Source organism: Cynoglossus semilaevis, chromosome 16, assembly GCF_000523025.1.
Source record: "Cynoglossus semilaevis isolate Cse_v1.0 chromosome 16, Cse_v1.0, whole genome shotgun sequence".
Lineage (NCBI taxonomy): Eukaryota > Metazoa > Chordata > Actinopteri > Pleuronectiformes > Cynoglossidae > Cynoglossus > Cynoglossus semilaevis.
In genome coordinates, this window is record NC_024322.1 from 4073641 (window position 1) to 4092559 (window position 18919).

The 18919-nt window shown below is 39.3% G+C and overlaps 2 protein-coding genes across 6 annotated transcripts in view; one reads left to right on the plus strand and one right to left on the minus strand.

The window, feature by feature from the left end:
• Positions 1 to 18919, plus strand: part of phf11 (PHD finger protein 11) — a 959893-nt gene that overhangs the window by 461229 nt on the left and 479745 nt on the right. The gene's annotated exons all lie outside the window — the stretch shown is intronic.
• cntnap5a (contactin associated protein family member 5a) overlaps positions 1 to 18919 on the minus strand; it is a 111289-nt gene that overhangs the window by 59345 nt on the left and 33025 nt on the right. For both annotated transcript variants that reach the window (XM_008328141.3, XM_025064038.1), the window contains 4 exons: positions 11704 to 11851; positions 7259 to 7462; positions 6037 to 6221; positions 2075 to 2218 (listed from right to left, as the gene is read on the minus strand). In XM_008328141.3, coding sequence (XP_008326363.1) covers positions 2075 to 2218; positions 6037 to 6221; positions 7259 to 7462; positions 11704 to 11851 — 681 coding nt within the window. The remainder of the gene's footprint in view (positions 1 to 2074; positions 2219 to 6036; positions 6222 to 7258; positions 7463 to 11703; positions 11852 to 18919) is intronic.

Here is an 18919-nt window from a genome sequence, read left to right on the forward strand (position 1 = left end):
TATATATATATATATATATATAATGTTCAAATTTTGCTTTACAACTGATTTTTCCAAACATTTTTCTCTTGCTCATCAAATAAGTATTAAAGTCTTTGCTAGAAGGGTTTTTGAAAATTGAATTGGACCATTAGAGTCCCCTTTCATATCCCACCACTTTTTTTTAATGTTCTACCCCGTGTCGGTGAGCTATCTGATGAGTGGGAATTTTTTCCCGTAGCTCATTTGTAGAGCCACACTTATGCTTTGGGATTTGAGAGGCTAATCTGCTGCGACATTTCTTCCCTCTGTTTTTACTCTAATGAAGCCTCCCACATGTGAGTCTCTAGGGGGCTCCATAGTGTTCCGTGCTAAGCAACAGTCACTTAAAAGGATGTGTTTAATGATCCGGTGGAAAACCCCGATGTTATGCAAAATTTAGAAACCCATTGCCTCACAAATGGTTGTAAGAAATTGATGTAAATGGTCAGAGGTCAGGGGTCACCCTTATGTGTAGCAAACATAGCTAGGTGAACCAAAAGAGGTTAAAGTGGACCAAAGGGAGATTACAAATAGATCACATAAAATGTGAGAAGTAACTTTGACAAAAATGTATCAATAGCTAAAAGCTATTAACATGTATAGCTATTAGCTTCCTTTTAGCTAAAATAGCCAACATATGAATTAAATATGCTAAAAACAGTAGCCTAAAGCAGTTAAGAAGAGAGCACCGGGATTATATCTTACATTAGAGGCTTCTTTATTTCTGACTTTATTATCATTATCGCAAGAAAAAAAATGGCAGGTTAGTTGTTGGTATCCTTGTCAAACTGGATCCCTCAGGTCAATTCAACCTCCCGTGCGACTCGCACAGTCCCCCTCAGGGTGTGGTCGCCTCCTTTGTTCATTCATAGTAAGATTAAACACCCAGAAGCCTCTTGGAAGAGAGGTGGAACGTCTGCAGGAACACCAAGACAGTCCAGTTCCTCTATTTAACTGCTTTGGACAAACTGACCTGGATGACACAGAACCTTCAAGGACAGGCTATATTTAACCAGGTATAATGATGTCAAAGTAAACAAAAAAAAAAAAAAAGATTTCAGCAGAGTGGCTGCTAAAACACCCCTGAAGACTACTTCAAATTCCGTGTTGTTTTGTGGCTGTGGGCGACATGCTCTTGTTTGTTCTCTACTGTTTTTTTCTGCAGCTGAGTCTGAGTGTGTTTGACTGGAGACTCCTGCTGCATCAGGCATATATATATATATATATATATAGGGAGGGAGAGCGAGAGAAATAGAGAGAATTAAAATATATATATATATATAGTGTGTGTGTGTGTGGGGACACCCGGGCTGTCACAGATATATATATATATATATATATATAGGGAGGGAGAGCGAGAGAAATAGAGAGAATTAAAATATATATATATATATCTATATATATCTAAAATACTATATCTGTCCACACACATATATTATATACATATACAGTATATGGTATATATAACTCCTGCTTGTTTGTGTATATGAGTGTGTGCACAGATAATGATTTAAATATAAAAACGTCTACCTGCAAATGGTCATTTTACAGTAAGAGACATTACTGTTTATTCACCATCTCCACACAGTTATTTCAAGCAGGTGGCAGACAATAAAAAAAAAATGTTGAAATGAAAATGTATAGAACCTGTTTAACAGAGAGAGGCTGGTAAGGAAAAGATAAATTAAAATAGACTGGTGAACTGCCCACAGTCGCTCAACCCACGCTTAGTGATTGCTAGTCATTTGGAACTAAACATACACAAAAAGATCAAAATGAAATAAATTTGCCAGATAAAAAACTGCCTCCAAAAATTATATAATTTTCACAGTTTCGCCAAAAACAACTACTGTCATTTTCTGCAGCAGAAGTCTGGTACCAGTGAGGCGCTGCACATAGATTTTCAGCCACCTTCCCTCCATTCCAAGGGGATCTAAACAGTTCCACAGTACATACAGTACAGTGTGACATAAATGCAGGCAGAGCAGAATCTCTGAAAAGTATGTTGAGTAACTTGGAAAAAAAAAACAAATAAAAAAAGTACTAGGCTTACCACACTGTGTATCTGGGGCTTGCGTCTCTTGGCCAGGTCTATGATATTGATTGTGTTGTAGTACAGGTTCTCCATACAACCGTGAAAGTTCTTCCTCAGAAATGTGCCGGGTTTGCCCGGCAGCGGGATTCCTCCGAAACTAAGCTGCACAGAAGAAGCAAACAGGGATGAAACTGGGACAAATAGTGACAACAAGTCATTAAAGTTGGCTCCTCCGGATTTGACTGTATATTAAACAAACAGTAGTCGAAGCACAGCCTCGGAAATCTGCAAGAAGCCCACACACATATATTCCCACGAGGTTCTGCATAAACAGCTGAGCCTGTGATTCACAGAGTGAGAAAACAACATCCACTTTCAGCTTCCAACCATACAGGAGTCTACAGCACCCATAAGAACGCTGTTTCCCTTGGTCCAACGCTGTGATTTTTACCCTCATTAAAAAGAAGCCAGATCTCAACACCCCCCCTCAGGGTGTCGTTCTCCTCCTTTCCAACCTGGAAATGTCCTTGTTCCTCGTGCAACCCTTAAACAAATTCAACTTTTCTTTGCTACTGTCACCTATTTCCTGCTACTGTGAAAGGAATTGGCGGCTGCTTCACAAACACCTGACTTCAGCACCATTTGATGTCCTGGGAATCATTGCAACACCAAGTGCGGAGCCGCGCCTTATCAGCCGTCATCAGCGCCTGACCTCTCTGATGCTCTTGTGACTGGATGAAAGCAAATCCTTTCAGCTGAAAATATTTTTTGAAAGCCCTCCCGGAAGAGAGTAGTGGAAGCTTTTCATCACAGCAGAGAGATAGGCCGCGGTCCTACAGAATATACATATATTTTTGATAAGGTGATATTATAGTGGTCTCCAACCTTTTTTGGCTTGTGAGGCCATTTTGACTTCACAAAGGTCTGTGTTCGGTTGATCAGAAATATGTATACTGTTTTTCAATACATATGTATTTTGAATTTTCTCTCTCTCTAAATATATATATATATATATGTTTAATTCAATATTTTAATATATTATTATTATTTGAACTCATTTTTTATTCATAAAAGTGAAAGAATACATATATTTAAAAATGTATGTGGTGTTTTTAATCATAATTTTAAAAAGAGTTATAATTATAATAAACATTCCAGGCGACCCATATTGAATTCCAGGCATGACCACATGGGTTCGCAACCCCTAGATTGAAAAACCCTGTATTATTATGTTTGGGGCTCATTAATCTATATTTGGTCATGATCGGGTAGATATATTTCAAAGCTAGGTAGCTAAGACAAAAAAAAAAATACTACGAAGTAATATTTACACAAAAGGTTAATTATTATTTTATTTTTATTTTTTTTATTTTCAGAGCAGTGGACTCTACTTCCATGCAACACTCGTTTATTTGTCTTATTTCTTTATCAGCTAATTTAGCCGACTGAAGGTGTTTCAGTGCGATAAAACTTTTCAAGATACACCTTGGATTCATGGCATCGTTTACCTAATGGCACTCAGAGTGTATACTGTACCTTGGCAAAGGCCTGACTCTCCCCCTTATTTTCAATTAAACTTTATCAATGAGAAAACTCCTGGATCCGAACCTCATCCAGATCCATACCAAATGGCTTTTTCTCTGGCCCGAATCCCAACACTCAACCGATAAAAAGTTTGGTCTTTATCTTTTCTTTTATCCTTACAAATCCATTATAGATAAAAAAATTCTGTTTTTGGAACACTCAAATGCAAATGTATTTCTCTCAAGGAGAACAGATGGTGTTTCTTAAGGTGGAATCCTTGGCCTCGGAACATTCTGCACAAACAAACATACCTGGTTGGTATATGCTTATGCTAGATTACCACTTTTCAATTTCACGTATTTAAAGCATAAGCGGAAAAAAATATTTTGAAGGATTTTTTTTTATACTAAGGTCATGGCAGACCCATAACACTGATGTACACACTCCAGCCTGTAGGTGGCAGTTTTACACCTGAAGTTCATTTTCTAGCCAGAAGAAATCAACCGGATTTATTTAGTATTGTCAGCAAAGAGGTAGGTTTTGTAAAAAAGAAAAAATATATATATATGGAAGACAAGACTGCGTTATTTGGCCTATTGTAGCGGACTGTTTTTTCAAAACTATTTTCCCTCAAACCGGGTTCACTTTTTCACCTCCAGCTTTTTCCGCTAATTGAACTAACAGAAGGTGTTTTAGTGTGATAGAAGTGTTAAAGATGCCCCTGATTCATGGCCACATTTAACTAATGGCACTCTGAGTGCATACTGTACCTTGGCCAAAGACCAACAGTCTCTTTGTTTTCAATTAGGTTTTAGATGAGCCAACTCCTGGATCTGATCAATATCTAGATCCATAGCAAAAGTTACACCTCTTCTGGGTATTTGTGTACAGAGTACCTCATTGAAGTTTTGTAAAAAAAAAAAATTCAATTAAATTACCTATGTGTATTTCTGCTGATCTAAACAAACCATTTCTGAAGACATGAGATCCTGGACATACAGATTACAAACAAAATTGAGTTTAATTTAAAACAAAGCTCTAAGAGCCCTCTGAACATGAGTTATTTTCAAGAGAAAATGTCGGTTTTAAATTGTCTTTGTGTCATGTGATCATGGACAGTACTTTCTGTTCTGTTCCTCTTGGGAACGGTGTTCCTCAGGACTGTATTCTTGGCCTACATGTGCTTGACATGTCCATGTCTATTTAAAACACAGCACTGAATGTCTTTTTATTATAATTTTTATTATTTTAGATCCTTTTCCTCAGAATATACAACCTGCAAGCATGTTGGTTTGTTTTGGTGTTTTTTCTGGGTATTTGTGTACAGAGTACCTCCATGAAGTTTTGTTTATTTTTATTTTTTACCAAATTTGCATGTGTGTGTGTGTGTGTGTCAAATATAAAAATGGAATTCTATTTTTTTTTTCTTTCCAAAATGTCCTGACAGAAATATTCCAAAGCCCTGGTAAATATCAAACCAGCAACCACACAAGTATGATATTTGTCAGTGACCTTTTATCACAAAAACAAATCACTAGGGACAAAAACCATGCTTTTATTGCCTAAGGGGGCCGTTTTTCAGAGACCGGGTCTGTACTTTGTCTCTCCTCTTTCCACCTGCTCTCCAGAAGGTCAGCCGTACCTTTATTCCATCTCAGCCAGATCAGTGTAATTTGTTGTATTAAGTCCAAAAGCTGCCTTGAGATTGTGCTGATAACATTTAAATCATGTTATGATTTAGCTCCCAGTTACGCTGCTGCTACAGTGTGAGTCAGAGTGCGGTCTCAGATCCTCAGGGCTTATGGATTCAAGGCCCCGCATCTCGGAAAAAAATCCCTGCCCACGGATGTGAGGATACAGGATCAGTGAAACGTCTCTTCTTCAAAAAAATCTAAAAAAAATACACCTTCACTTCTCACTCTGTTTTTCTAGTCGGGAGACTCACTCACCTGAAGTTTTATTTATATTTCCAAAAAAGTTGGTACACTTTTAGAAGAATATATAAACAAAACATGTGTTTTGCCTCTGTCACAATGTGCTAACGTTTGAGAACCTCATACATGGAGACCCGGTTCCAAAGTCTAAGTCCATTTTAGACTAAGAGATTTGGTATTTATTGTATATTTGGAAACTGTATCAACTATTGCACTAAACTCTTTGAGCATTTATTTTTTGCTACTTTATTGATTTCTGTCTCTGTTTCCATGTGAGTGAGCATTAAGGACTCAGAAATGTTCATCTCACAGCGTGCAGCGTGAGTCAAACTTAACGCTGCAACAACTGAGTTTTCCTGGTGTGGGACTGTGTTGTGTTGTACTGTATCAAAGCTACAGAAACCCTTTAGCACCAACATGTCTGAATTCTTATTCACACGTACATTTCAGGATTCTCACTGTTTGACGGTGATGTTATTGGACAGACAACAAGGGTAGAACACTCTGTCGGTTCGCACTCACCTCGTAGTCCACCTCCAGCGAGTGTCCTTCTCCCTTTGTTTGAAAGTGCTGTGTGTGGGTGTCCACAGTGAGGTTAACCTGCTTGTTGAAACGCTCTATGTGAACCGAGTGCCAGTGCTGGTCGTCCAGCAGGCTGCCCACGGTGACAGCCACGCGGCCACTCCTGAACTTCAGCCTGTTGTCGTCTGGAAGAGCAAAGAGGAGACAGTCAGGGCAGCGCTGAGCACATTTCCACTGGGTGAGGATGTACACGTGCGTGGGCAGCGATTGGCAGAGATCAGACGGTTGAAGGAGAACAAAACAAAAACATGTAGCGCACAAATGATGCCACCGCCTGTGCGTCTGTGCGACGCCAGCAGGGGGGAGAAATGTTAACCTTGTGTATAGAAGATGTGGAAACAAGAGTTCAGATGATCAGGCAGGGATGTAGTAGCTTCCCACAAACAGAGAGTAAAAAACAAAGACTGATATAAAATCCCCCTGTATGATATCTGTATATATATATACATATATATATTTATACAGTAAATATGTGGCATATATTGTAAGTTAAGTTAAAGTTATTTTAAAGTTAAATAAAAACAAAACAAAACAGTAATGTTTCCCAGTGGGCGTTACAGTTGGTGTTTTGTATCCTTCAGGTCAATATCTGTAAAGCAGTATCTCCGCGTGGCAAGTAGTCAAGTTCCCTGTCCACAGTGTAACAGTGTATCACGTATAATTTAGTGGAAAGATTTTGTGCATAATTGTCATAAATAATAATATTATGCTGGGAAGTTTAGAAATGAAAGAGTCATTTGTACAAAATGACAAAATAAATGGTGGAAAGAAAAGTTTATCTGAGGACTGAAGTTGTTAGATAAAAACGTACAGCATATCCACTGTTTTGTTTTTTTAAATTAAAGTATTTAGCTTTTGCGACGAAACTCAATTATTGAATGTTATGATGTCTACTTGATGTCAAAAACAGTAAAATGTTTATCAAAATGACGCTGCGACAGATTGTCTAGATCTGTCCTGAAAATGTCTCCTGAAAAAAAGAACTCCCCAAAAAGCTCTATCTCCAACCACGTCTACAAATGTAGTTTTTGTAGGTTAGCTACAAAACACATCAAGAAACAAAGAAAACGTCTGATCATCTAGCCGTCCCCAGCGGAACACGAGGACGTGACTAATTCCTTTGTTTAAATAAAAGCCTGCAGGTTCTCGAGGCATGGTTCACCTAAGTTTAGGTAGAGGTCCAGCCTTCCTCGGTGGAGCTCCAGGGTGATGTAATCTCCCCTCTGACCCTCTCCATGCAGCAAAACACCCTCCGCCTGATGACTCTTAAACCGCAGAGAAATCACATCCTTCACCGTCGACATGGACTTCTGATTGAACCGGTAGAGAAGTGAGCTCCTGCCGTCGAAGTCTGCCACGTAGGACTCTAAAATAGAGGGGGGAAATTACAGAGTTACAGAAGCCTGCGAGTCAGTAAATACTGGGCAGAAATGTACAAAGACAAGTTTTTCTGAATACACCTCATACTATGACGAGATTGCGCTCGAGCGGTGGGAGAAATTATATACTTTTATTTTAAATTGACTATATTACCAAAATAGCTGGAACATTTCGACTTGTAAATTGTTAACTTTCAGAAACTGTCAGAGAAAAAGCTTTATTAACCTCTTTGTAGACGAATCTCAACTCTGGATGTTTCTGCACATCTACTACAGTACTATACTGCAGTGGTTCTCAAACTGTGGTGCGTGTACCACCAGTGGTACGCAGGAAAAATTCACATTTTCACATTTAGATTTTCAGTTGAATGCTGAAACATACCATGCACAATGAATACAACATTTAAACATAAACATCTTTCTAAACATCTCTCCTGTGGTGGAAGCTAACAGTGAAGGCCTCTGCTGCTATATTCTAATGTTGGTCATCATGGTGGTACTCAATGTTTTCTCAGGTGGTACAGAGTAGAAAAAGTTGGAGAACCCCTGCTATACTGTATTATGCAGTAGTATGTAGAACTACAGTATTAGAACAAACGTTTGTAGTTGTACTGAGAATTCCAACGAAAACAGAAATCTCTCATCTGCTAATCTGTTTCACAAAAGACATTGTCCTCGCAAGCAAAATTGACAAACTTCAATAAAGAAATACACCATTCAGCATCTACACAAAAAACAGCCTATATACAAACAATAACATTGACAAAGGAGCTCACTTTGGACATATCCACAGACCTCTCCCAGCACAGACTAAAAAAATCACGTCTCAGACTGGCCTGCCTCCAGTATATATTTGTCTCCTACCAGAAAGGGGTTTGTAATATTATTTTGTTATTTCACACTGCAGTTGTAGCATTTTCTTATGCTGACCTCACAGAGGAAGTGACCGCCGCACTTTCTCGGACCAATTACTACGTTCTGAGTTAAATGGACAAGATAGTCCAACCCTAGTCGGATTTGTCCGACTGTATGTCCTAAAGCAGGGACTAATTCTCTCCTCATGGTGATCGATTGCCTTCAATATTAATCAGGGCTTCATTATCACTCTCAGTAGACGAGGAGAGCTGCACAGCTTCGACACTTTTCTCACTCGTTTGCTGCCTGTCGCTCATCTTCACACCTCGCCAAGTGTGTGAGCCACCGAGGTGTCAGGGCTTCAGCTGACAGGTCAGAATAGCAGCAGATTGCGCAGACTTCACAGGTTTGTCTCAAAGCGCCCGTCATGAGTCATAGAAAGCCGTTAATTATTCCTAAATTTTGATCTGGCAGGAGTTTATGTCACAGTGCAGAGGTAGTGACAGCCGGGCTGATGGTATTTGAAGGCTGAGTCGGTAAAAAGCTGTCAGTGTGATGAGGAAGCAACTACTTTGCTGCGAAAAAGAAAAAGAAAATTGCAGCGTTTTTTTTTCTTCTTTTTTTTTCTAACTCTGCTGCTTAATCGTATGCACTTGAGTCCAAGGAGAAATGAGGTAATAATGTGGAGCAGCATCCTCAGTGTCACCTCCACATGTACTCCTTATTCCTATTAAAGCAGCAGAGTGTGGTGCAGAAAAGCATTACCTCCCTCTGTCTCCTTCACAGTACAGTATAGTTTGGATAAGAGTCAGTCATCAATCCAATCGCAATATATCTGGCATTTTAATACAGCGATACGCGGCTCAGGGAAGGCATGCGGTTATAGGAGGAGTGGGTGAGTGAGTGAGTGAGTGAGGCCACATTAGTTTTACACCTGCTTATACAACATTAATACGTGCGGTGGTGGGTTGTCATAAAAAGGGGATTTGTGTGTGTGATATTCTGAGGGCGTTTCACAGTGCACTGGCTGATCCAGTTAGTGCTGCTCCATAAACGCCCGGCAGAGGCGCACTCACAAAAGTGATTCTGCAATGTCGTTGTGTCGGAGAAATCTCAGGATATTAATTTTACTACGAGCTGTATTTGTAGCTGGGACCGTACTGACTGGCCACACACCAAACCGTCCAATCCAGCAGGCAAATAGTTGTGGAGAAAATATAAAGAACTGAGCTCAAGCTAAAAACAAAGAGAAAATAAATAATAATAATGCTAATAATAACCTAAAGGTGAGCACAGAAAGTTCAGATAAATATCAGAAAATGTTCAAATTGGTATAATAATAATGCTAATAATAACCTAAAAGTTCAGGTAAATATCAGAAAATATTCAAATTGGGCAAGAAAATTTACAAAAATCAATGCAGTCAAAAAGATAGCTCAAAGTTAACCATTACAAAGCTTAGAGTTAGCAAAATATAACAATATATTATATGCCTAGAGGAAAAAATCAGAACAACAGCCAACAAAGTTAACAGTAACTAAGGGCATGAAATATTTTAAAGTGCGGAAAACTTAACTGATAACAACGAGGTGGAATAACTTAAAAAAAATAATCTCAAGTCTGACAAATGAGTGGAATTAATCTAAAAGTTTTTGCTAAAGGTTAGCTTCTTTAAACCTGAACGATAGAGGATATACTTACAGATGGATTCAAAGTGTTTCCAACTCTGTCATTGTTTAGATTATGCACAAACGGTTCTTTTTAATACTTAAAGTCTTATCACTAAATCACTTTAGCTACATACAAATCATATAAATAAATAAATTGAATGCAGAAAAAATGAATAGTTGAATTTAAAGCCAACACTAAATGAACCCCTTAATTAAGTTCCATTAAACACCCACTGCTGTCAAGCTCCAGGACTGATCATTTCCTCCGTTTCTCCAAGCCTTGACACGTCCAACTCTACTGTACTGTAATTACTCCATGTCCGTGTCCGTGTCCGTGTGTGTGTGTGTTACACGTTTCAACTGACACAAAACCACATGAAGCCCTACAGCCGGTGGTGCTGCACCTGAGGAGTAGTCCTACTTCTGTCTGTTATGTGGGACACGTCAGGGTGGGGACTTGTATCCCCAATGAATAGACGCAGCACCGAATCAGGCATTTTCAATATGAGGTAGTTAAGATTGGACAAGCAGATGAATGTGGACATCCAAGGTCTGAAACTTCAAACCTTATGAACTATCTACGGAGATATCTATATAAGGATAACTAGACTAAAATATTAAAATATGCCAATTCTGATATGTTCATACACTCAAACCAACAACCTAACAGACAAGTTAGCTCACTGTTTTTAGGTGATCAAACCTGATATGAAAACTGTTGCTTGCGAACTTTTCAGTCGACTATTTTTCCATTGTTTTTATCTGACTTTTTATCTATTTTTGTAAAATGCTGCCACACTGTGGATGTTTTTGACATGATAGAGGAGAAAACAAATATTTAGCAAACCACTGGACCAAGGCTTTTTTTTAGTACATTATTCAACCTGTCTGTCTACGGGTCGGGCTAATCTAAAATAGTGAGAACAAGTTGTTAACTCCTGATAAAATAAATAAATAAATAATAAAAACGGACCAATCAGAATTTTGATAGAGCTAGAATGTATAGATCAGGGTTGTCCACATGTTTTGCCTTTGGAGCAACTATTCAAAGGACCAGACTGAAGTGATCTAGTTACACTGAAAACTAATTAGTTTAATATATATTTTAATCTTATAAACAGAATATATTACATCCACTCAACATACATAATATGTGGGTATATATATATATATATTTAAATGTGATTTAATCTACCTTTTATCTACCAGTACTCCCTTCGCGACCTACTGGTACATCCCAGTCTTCTTATTGGTTACCCCGTGTAAAGACCAATGAATCGACCAGTCACCAGGGAGATTAGTTAGATGTTATCTAATTCTTTTAAAAATGGCCAAATCCAGCAATGAAAAAAAGAAACATGACTACCATGCACTTCATGAAAACCACACCTAGAGTAGAACCAACTAAGTACCAACAGATGTTTTCACAGCCGCTGTCATGGTGCACGTGGTTCACCCATTCATTTTAGAAGTGTTTGTGGAATGTGAAGGAATCAGATTTTCTCATCGACCCCGCTCCGTCCTTTGATGAATCATTTCACCGCCTCTCTGAAGTGCCTCATCGCAAGCAGGTGCGTGGACAAACAGCCCTAATTATTTCTCCAAAGCAGAAGGATTGGACGTGGAGTTTAAAGGTGGTACCGCTGCAGATGTTTGACGTGCAGCTGAAGGACCGAGTTAATGCTGGGGAGTGTGTTACTCACTGTAGGAGCAGCCGTACACTTCCACTCTCAGGCCCATCCAGCCCGTGGGGTTCCAGTCGAGAGGGATGAAGCGCAGGAAACGGGTCCTCACTGGCTGAGACAGCTTGTTCTGGACAACGGCCTCGGAATTCACATTCCCAACAAACCTCTGTGGAGAAAAAAGGAGAGAGAGCGAGTGAGAGAGGGAGACGGAGGGTGAAATACTGCATTTGTGGCACAACACTAATCCCGACTCTGCTGAGAAGCCACCGCTGGACTGGCATCCATAGTGAGCGGTGATATTTACACAAGAAAGGAAAACTCTTTGTAGGAAGGTGAATATATGAAATCGAAGCAGAATAACAATCTAAGCTCTGCTCGGTCATACATTACAGGAAAAGACCAAGTCAAGGACAAGCTAGCCTCTCAGTATTTGTTATGATGTGATAAGAATCATCTTTTGGCGTAGAAATGTGAACCTATCACTTCAAATGGGACAATACGATGAGTATGAGTCTGGTGGCAGCAGAACCAGCTTACTTTTATATACACAGAGCCAAACCCATCTTAGAGTACACACTCTTTTCGTTTTATATCTGCTTCTATTTTAAATTATTTAGAACTTGTTCAGGACAGGACGTTTGGTACAAATACCAAACAATGAGTTTGGCCAAAAAAAAAACATTTTTGGTTGACCCTATATTTTTAAAGTGAGTATACCGCAGAGTAGAACACACCCCAACATTCACCACAACCCAGTTGGCAGAGAACCAGTCACTGCTTGGTCGTGTCATTCAGTTGCTTCCAGCTATTTTAAATTAATAAGCGCAGTTAGTGCAGCTAGATGAACCTCGCATGGTGAATAGCAGAACGTGCCTCTGTCAGCGGCAGGTCAGGGGTCGCTGGGCAGACCTTCACCAGGGCCACGTTAATGTGTTTGGGTTCTTACATGGAAATCAGGATCAAACAAACGACAACTGAACACCGACACTGTGATGGAGAAGAACTGTCACTGTGACAGGTCTGAAGCTTATACCTGAGTGTTTTTTCACTCCCAAATTGTTCAAATCGATTAAGATTAGGAAGAAATTCTTTAAAACAACCAATAATAGCAAATGCCATTCAAACGGAATTTAACCAATCTGTCACTAATAATAAGGTAAAAGACGCTTTAGGTTACCAAGAAGGAAGACTTCGCCAACTGATAAATACAAGCAAACAATATTTCACAGCTCCCACAACAACATAGATAAGAAAACTAAAAGACATCTAACCATTGTTCAGCTAAGCCTCAAAGAACTTTTCTTGATCAGATACTGTAGCTAGTAAGGTAGCTGCAGACGCTTTCATTCCAAAGAATGCCATAGTAACACTTAACCCTTAACACTTAAGTAACCCAAAAATATAACTCCTCAAATTGAAATTTGAAACTTAGCCAATGTGATGAGTAAACCAAAAAAACACAACAAAGGAGAGAAACAAAGTCAGAAAAAATACCCCAAAATGAACCTTCATCAACACCTACTGTTTATAATGCTAAAAATAGCTAAAAGATAGCATGTACCATGTACCGAATATTCATAACTTAGAATCATGTTAGAGGTAAAATGAATACAAAGTTGGAAAAACAGCTCCTTGATGTGACCTTTGAACACATTTCACGTCAGAAGAAAATATATATAGTCCAAATTCAAACGTCTACTCTGTGGTGCAGTGATAAGAATCACAGTGTGGTGCAGAAGGAGAAGAACATCCCTTCAAACTGCATCATGAGAGATGGAAGAAAAATGACCAGTGAGGCAGCCTGGGGGCAAAATAAGAGCAGTGGTATTGTGTTCTCTCCCTGCAGAGCTGAAAAACAAAAACCTCTGAATACAGTTGGGAGACGTCATTCTTCTTCTCCCTTTTTTCTCCCCCAGCCCTCTCCCTCTCCCCCCGTTCGCTTAAAGTTTGCACCCAACAACACCAGGGGATATGAATAGAGGAACAGAAGGCAAAAGACAGATGGAGACACAAAGTGAGACAAGCAAACTCTTCTGAATGACTGATTACCATTCTCTTCATAACCCATTCGGAGTAGGTGACTTGTCAGATCAATAGGTGCTGCTACGATGAAGAAGAAGAAGGAAAAAAAAGATACATCATCGGCGGCGGGGCTTAGGGCCTTTCCTGGGAGACGGCCAATAATTCAGCTTTCTGTAACAACACCAGCTCATTGACCAGCAGCACAAATGACCCTGCTGCAACTGCGACGCCGACGCCGCCGCTGCTGCTGCTGCTGCTGCTGCTGCTCACAGAGGAAGAAGCATCATTAAACACACACTGGGAAGCTGTTTCTGGCCAGATAATCAAGGCGACGGTGTGACTGTTGGAAGCTGTTATTGTGATTTATGCCGGCGTTTTTCCATTTTGAGCCATTTATGCAGAGGCCGAGTCTTAAAACATGTGCAGGGCCGAGCTAATTTATACGCAAGCTGTAATTTACAGGGAAAAAATGACGGTGGGACGGTGGACTGGATCAATCAAATGCAATTTCATTATCTGACAAGGGCCTTTTTTAAATAAGCCCTGTACACTGCAGAGGATGGGAGAGCAATAATATATATATATATTTTTAAATCAGTTCAAAATGCAGTCATGCACTTAAGAGGAAAACAAATATATATTATGCATTTCTTGCATTCAGAGTACACAGTCCTTTTGCTCTACAGTTAGATTTGACATTTTCTGTCCGAATTAAAAGCTTCAGGTTTTTATATGGAAACCAAACCTAGCATTTGAACTTGAATTACGTCGCATTAATTTACCTTGTTTTCAGCTAACAATAAAGCAAAACATGTAAAAAAAATAATAAAAAATAAAAGCCGAATTGCAAATGTAGCAAAATAACAGCAACAAAAACACTTTTCTGAAGTTCTTCTTAAAGTTGGAACATGTTGATTGACACCTAAAAAGTAATAGTAATTCAATAGTAAGTATGCGAATAGGTAATTGGCTAAAATTAAGTCAATATCTAATTCGTACAAACAAAATTTACCAAAAATAGACAAAAGTTAGCAAAGGAAGAGGTTCAAGATTAAAAAATTAACCTGGGAAGTTATCGTTAAAAACAAGAAAACAGACAGTCACGTTTGGCCCCAGAGTCAGACTCTGACTCTGACTCTGGCCTGTACAACTCATTAATTAGTACCACACACTGCGCCCACGTCACTGTGCGTCATCATTATTGAGAATAATCCCCCAACACAAACACCCGAGAGACCGTCCTGGAGTTGACGTGTGTGTTTTTTTCTCTTCTTATGGAAAATCTCACTCCCTCACACAACATCCTGTGCGTCGACTGGGAGTCAGAGCAGAATCTCGGAGGGTGTTTTCCATGAGGCCAGAGCTAAGATGTTGGTCTTTATCGGTGTAAACAATCTCAACCCCAGAGTGACTTCATTATTTCTATTTATGTTTCTGTCACTGTACAACTGTGTCCCTCCCGCTTCATTAAGACTCTTTGCTCTTCCGCTCCGGCGATGAGTTCCCCTGTGTCACTTTTCCTTTATGTTGCTTAAAGCTCCACCACGTAAGTTTATTTTAATCAATGCATCTGGGGTTTAATCCTGGCTGCTAGTATTCAAGACAACGAGGTTCTGCTCCGTGAGGTCAGCGGACAGTTAAACAGCCTCAGGGTATAAATAATAAAAGTCAGGCTTCTGTGACCTTGCCAGGAGCAAAAAGTGTGGATTGTGCCGGAACAATGCTTCTACAACCGAGGAAATTGTGTGATTGCACTTTGCCACTAAGTAAACTTGAACCACCTGTACTCATGAATTATGGGTACCTCTCCTGGTGTCCAGTTTGTGGACGAAAATAAACCCTCTTTGTTGCCAGGCATGGCCCGATCTTTGGACCACGTTAATGTTGCTAAGACTTTATATTAAGGCAAATAGTGGACAAATCAAGGCCCACCATTTATAGCTCTATTTTGTCCAATTAAAATTGTCATTTTTTAGAAATTTAGAATATATATTTTCTAAAAGTTGGACTGTTAGTAAGATTAAAAGGCATGAAGAAAGTTCTAAAACTTGGTTGGAAAAACTGTCTTCTGAAGTCTTCCTATCAATGGGTACAGCTGTAAATGAGCAACACTGAGTGTAAATGAGAACCACACTGGTAGCCATCCACACTGGGAAAAAATGTAAACTTTGTACCAAAACACCATCATTCCTACCAATACGTTAGCCCGCATTTGTACCAAAACACTATCATTCCTACCGATACGTTAGCCCGCGTTTTTTTTTTTTTTGCTGTGCAGGAAAAACTGCAAAGAGACCCATTTAATGGTAACTTTTGTGGTTAAAATAACATTGTTGCCAGCTGTAGATAACGTAGGTGACTTTCATAGGTATTGAGTACACACTATGACATCGTCACATTGACAGAAGACGAAACCACACAGAAAAACCACGTCCAACGATGAGCATGTAACTCTCCATACGTTTAGAGCTCTGCTATTGGAGATAATACAGTAATCACTTGTTCTAGCTAGCTTTGTGACGGGATCTCCTGTTCAAGTGTCCACTAACGTTTTAGCTTCTGTGCACCTGTTACCAGTAATGAAGGTCTTCATGTGTTTTTTATCAATGCTCCTTCTGCGTAGGCTAACGCTACCACCCATTTTATGAGGTGATTATGTGATTAGTATGAATTGTTCAAGTTGATGCTAAAAGTGTCGACTTTTTCGTCTTCCCACAGGGAACATCAACTTGCACCACTTACTTGGACGTGTCAACAAATCTGTGCCCTAGAACTCATTTATTTAACAACACTCTTAGGTCAACGGAAAATTCCATTTCATCCAAATCCCACCACCTTTGATATTTTACGGAGCAGACCAACACGTCTGTCTTCAGAGTGAAGCAAAAATCTTATCTCCAAACACCGGTTTTAGAAGCAGCGATGGAAAGATTGTTTAAATTACCTGTGAGACCGGGGCCGTGTTGTAATAACGATAATAAAATACAAGTGGTTTTAACATGCAAGACCAATCATGCAAATACGTTTGAATTCTCCTGAGATCCCACCATCCACCTGAGCGCTTATCCTGCAAGGAAAATAAATGTGGGGAACCCCCCGCTCCCAGCCTCCCCCTAACACTCCTTTTAAAAGAGGAGGTATTTATCTACACACGTTCCAAAGGAGGTTTTTGTGAAGACGACTTTCCGAGGATAACAACGTTAGAGCGCCTCCCATGCTTTGGAAAAAGGCCCCTCACCACGAGTGTAAGTTTTTGCGAAGACCCACCTGCTAATTTGCCATTCAGCAGACTGAATACATTACACATCCATGGAATTAGACTAATGCCAGCTCTGCAGGCTCCTCCACGTACATGTAGTCACAGAGTGATGTAGACCAGATTCTTACTACAGCAAGACATGCGAGAATAAAGTATTTTCTTTTTTCAATCATTGATATTGACAGTAACAGTGCACACGTAATTTAATCAAACACATTTTTATTCTATTAGGTTTTTCACTAATGAGGTTTATTATTAGCACAAAAGTAATTAAGTTGCTTCACTTGTGCTTCTGCATGTTTTTGTTTTTTTTTCTGAAATAATTCCTGCAGAAAGTCAAGTAGAAGCTGTGTAAGCCAAGCAACAAGCACTTCAACCAAAGTCCGTCACGACACGAGCTTCTGCGGTGCTGTAATACTGGGGCAAATCTGTTTGTGTTGTGTTGAACTACCTGGCAAAAGTTTTAGTTTTTTTAGTTTTACATTTCAAGCAGTTAGATGTTCGTAAGTGATTTCATAAGGGAATCACGGCTCATGTTTCTGTACATATAAGTCCCAACTATTTTAATGTTCAAAACATTAAAATGATACCCAGTCTATCTTTCCTTTGCTGTTTGTGACACATTTAACTATAAACAACAACATTCAACATTTTTATTCTTTAGCTAATAAGTACAAATCAAATGTTTTTTGTTTTTTACTTAGCGCTTAAAAATATTCCGTGGTTCATTTTAAGGCAACAACACAAACAATGCCTGGATTTTCCCTTTAACTCGAATGAGAAAAAATACATCAGTGATTTCAATAAAACTAAATGTTGTCAGACGGTTTACAAGCCCTCACATCTGCATTGAGCTCACGTTTTAAAGTTGAACAGGTTGCTGTTGGTTCTCACAAATGATTGGTTTATGTTGCATACAGCAGTGCACTCTGGAAGTATGCTCTCAGTTAGCACTTCAACAGCAGGAACTCATTTAAAATCTGGTGGATGGCCTGGTCAGCTCTAGTGAAGTTCAGTATTAGTGCTTAATGCTGGATTTTACTTTAATTAAAATCTGATCAAAACCTGTTTCAATGACAACATCATCTGAGCACTGCTGCCTCGTGAATCGTGGCATTTGTCTTTATTATTTTTTTTCACAGAGATTCCTTTTATTTTGCGAGGCTAATTTGACTCAGTGTCGGCTCAGAGAGGCTGAGAGCTCGCAGTCATGTCAGCGGCAGCTGCTTTCTCATTAGTTCCCCCCTCAGCTCAGTTTCTGACAGCGAGCTGTTACCTTTGAGCTTCACTTGTTAAAATGCCAGACGGATGTGGGGGCTCGTATCAGTGAAAGGTCTAGGTAAGAGCCCGCAGTTAGTCGGCTCTGGTGTGGGTTTCATTAAATATCACAGATTTTGTTATCGCACGGAAAGAAGAAAAAAAAAAAAAAAGCACTAGAGTCGGGTCGCGTTTTAATTTTGCTGTGTGACCGTGCATTTATTGCACTTTTTTTTTAACCTGTCCCTGTATGCCCTAGTTAAGTGCTGCTTGAATGTTAATATTTGATATCTAAGGGGTATTTTTCATGAGACAGTTACAAAGGGTGATGGCTGCAGGCTGTTTGGACAATATTGATTCACACTCACTCATTTTCTCGCTGCACAAGAGTTTATATTTCCTTTCGCTTCTTTTTTTTTTCTCTTCATCCAGTGATGATAAAGAGTTGCATGGAAGATAGTGTGAGCTCATTAACAACTGGAGCTGTGATGTGTGCGTCTCATCAGGAAACTAAACTTTCATACTTTTCAACTTTTTACACAGTTAAGTGTTAAGTGTTTTTGTTACAACGTTTAAAACCAATTTCCTCCATAATTATCTGTGCATATTTGATCTGAAAACTGGTATTCACACCTCTTTTAAAATCGGTACCTGGACTAGACCTGTACGCACTTGTCAAATCACAAATATTGTCAC